The sequence below is a fragment of the Cariama cristata genome, unplaced genomic scaffold (assembly GCF_000690535.1).
Source record: "Cariama cristata isolate BGI_N322 unplaced genomic scaffold, ASM69053v1 scaffold12266, whole genome shotgun sequence".
Taxonomy (NCBI): domain Eukaryota; kingdom Metazoa; phylum Chordata; class Aves; order Cariamiformes; family Cariamidae; genus Cariama; species Cariama cristata.
Window position 1 is genome coordinate 30,685 of NW_009621610.1, and position 3,168 is coordinate 33,852.

A 3,168-nucleotide genomic window follows, 5' to 3' on the forward strand; every position below is an offset into this window, starting at 1 on the left:
TAACAAAGCAGGTCAGCAGAGAAAGAACTTGTTCAAGGACACGCAGAAAGACAGTGTCAAAACCAGGTGTCTTCTGCTGCAAAGCTGCAGAACTGCACCAGTTCGACCATGCAAGCATCTCTAGACGAGCTCCCAAGGGCTCCAGCAGTTCCTGCGCTTCCTAATGGCACGGCAGCCCGAAGCCAGCCCAGCCGAGCTCAGCATTACACCCTCGCTCTGCACATCACAGCCAAACTTCTGACGCAAGGCCAGTACCACTCGTTATGTTCTTAGAGAGCTCTTAAGGACCTTATAAAAACAAGTGAGGTGAAACAAACGCGTGCAACAAAGCAGCCTTTTGCAGATCACTTTATAAATGATTTGCACATGCAGCATCAGACAGATCCTCTGAACCAAACAAAAGTCCATGGTCCAAGTTTCCTTTACAAGGCATCAGTTTTTGCAAACAACTGTTCTATATCAACTGTGCAAACAATAATAAATTGCACATGTAAATTACTTTTCCCATCAATGGCCGCTGCGTGCCTCTGCCTGGCTTGGGAGCCGCTCCCCTGGGAAGCGGGATGTTGGTCGCCTGGGATTGCAGGGCAAGATTAAGAGCAACAGTTTTACTAGCTCATGGCAATGGAATCAGTGAGCTCATCAGACGAGCCTGAGCTTCCCAACCCAAAGGTAGGGGGAAGGGAATAGTTATCCTCCTTGTCACCGTTTGTCTCCAGAAATAATCATCACACATCTAGGGAGTGGTGAGGGGGTGCTTTGTTTCTGAGGTCCTCCAAAAACTCTCAGAGTGGGACCGAGATACCACATTCATTTAAAAAACACCAGCCAAAACTCACACTGCAACTCTGGAGGTGGCTGTGGCTTCTTGAGTCGCACGAAGGCACTGCAGGCTCGAAGCCTCTGTGGGAGGCCTGCTCCATCATTTGGGAAATGAACAGCAGCCCCCACACAGGTTTTTAATGCCAGGGGCTCCCCAAAGGCCTCCCCGAGCCAGGACTGCCGAGTTGCAGCAACATTCAGGCTCTTGCAGATGCTTTTACAGCCTCCCTTCCCATCCAGTGAAAACCACATCCACTTCTGCACTCTTTCCACTGATATCCCCAAAGAGCAAGCAAACGTAGTTAGATCGCTTTCAACTTCTCTCCCATTACAGCACGCACGTACATCCGTCTGGAGAACACAGATGCACTGCAGTGCACCTATTTGTAATATAGCATTTTTGTCACACAAGCATAAGCAGAGCTATATTGTTTCTCAAGAAATAACATAGTACACATACTGCAGCAGAAGTTTCATTAATTACAGTGATTGTTGGAAAAAAGGTATTAAAAAAGCAGAGATAAACTTCCTCAAAATAGCCCTTATGTTCACAGGCTACAGAAAATACAGCGTCAATACCTCCTTGGTCTAAAAACAGGGGAGGGAAGGGCTGCTTCCTCCCCTGCGATGAACCACCAAAAGCACATACTCCAGCGAATCACTTCTCTACATCTGTCACTTCCAACCACACATTTCACCCTTATCCGGTCCCAAGCTCTTGCATATCGCTGCTCTGCACTTGTTACTTCCCCGCTGCTGTCCAGAAGTGACTTTATTAGTTGGGGATGTGACACTGTGACATTTGGACAGAGTTTTGGAGACTCTCTTAGGACACAGGCTACAGAAACAGCACAGCACGGTTAATCTTCGCAGCGCTCTGAACACGGCATGCCTCCCCAAAAGCAGCTTGGAAGCAGAAGACAAAGGAGTGAATCATCTTACGAAGCTAGCAAAACGGGGAGTGATTTCTGGGAAAAGTGCAAGTCTGAGAGGCTTCCTCTTAGAGAAAGAGCACTAAAAGAGTACAATTTTCAACTCTGAATACTCTTGACAGTTCTCTCCCCACTTTCTGCTCTCCTTCCCTCCCTTCGCTACTCCCAGTTTGGGAGGTGATTTCAGATACAATGCCTTTTCTTCCCTTCATTGTGGGCACAATTCATCAGAGGAGGAGGGCATGTTTGTCTTGATTAACAAAGTGCTTCCTATTAGGACAAGCTAAAATATAAGGGTAGGAAGGCACTACCTTGCTTTCTAGTGGAACTCAGAAAAGCAGCCTTCACATTAAAAGTTCAAACTTAATGCAAGTAGCTTTCCCTTTAACTTTCAGTTCTCTTCTGGCAAAAACATCCTTTCTCTCCCCATGTTTCACCACAGATCAAACTGACCACAAGCCCACTGATGTACAGAAGAGAAGAATTTGTTTTGTCAGATTCTCACTAGGACAAAATTGTTCCGCAGTGGCCAAAAATGCAGGACAAAAGCATCAGTTCCAGCAGGTATCTCCATGGCACTGACCCTCACTTTATAAAGAGCCTATTTCCATGCTGACTGACCCGTGCAACATTTCACGCGTCACTAGCGACCCTCAAAGAGGGCACCAGACTAGTTAATCAAAAATCCAATCAAAGGGACAAGTGCAACAAAGCAGAAATTAGAACATGCAAGAGACAACCCTGCTCCTAAACCCTCCTAAAAACGCTAGTTACTAGGGGACAGGCCTTTTTCCTACAGAGAACACAAATCTTGAGAGTTATGTCCTTAATCCAATAATACATTGGTCACCTCAAGTCCCACCTAGCACCCAATGCTCCTTCTAGTGACTGACACATTCAGACTTTATCTTACCCAGGGAAGAAAAAACATACTCAGCCTGACCTAATTAGCACAAGGCAAAATTCTAGCAAGGACAAGGCAGTTTGCAGCTACCGCAGCAGTCTAGATAAAGATTAGGTTCCAGCATGCTGCGAAGACATTATCAGGTATGTTCCGGCAACCACATCAGTATCAAGATGCTACCCTCCCATCAAGGTGGTTACTATCCATGAGAATTCATCCATATATTTCAGTACAAAGTAAAGGTAGTTTAATTCATAGCAATTAAGGAAAGGTAGAAGTGACAACAAAAACACAAGCCAGATACTCAGCTGTTTTCGACAGAGATGTTGGAAGATATTTATATTCTGTTTTCCTAAGATACGCTATTTTTTGTAGCTTTTCCTCCACCTCCTTTTGAGAAACTTCATTGCAATGTAAGAAGTATGGTTCTCAAGCACAGTAGTTTGCAATACATTTTTCAGTAACTTAGAGGAGTTCTTGTACCCAGGTGCTTCCTGCTGCGGCCAAGGC

General features: G+C 45.5%; 1 protein-coding gene across 1 annotated transcript in view; it reads right to left on the bottom strand.

The window, feature by feature from the left end:
- The window catches only part of ADAM9 (ADAM metallopeptidase domain 9), a 21,388-nt gene extending 20,314 nt beyond the window's left edge, over window positions 1–1,074 (bottom strand). Inside the window, exon 1 of the mRNA XM_009702042.1 lies at window positions 840–1,074. Within this exon, the coding sequence (XP_009700344.1) occupies window positions 840–1,074 (235 nt within the window). The remainder of the gene's footprint in view (window positions 1–839) is intronic.
- Window positions 1,075–3,168: the final 2,094 nt, after the last annotated feature.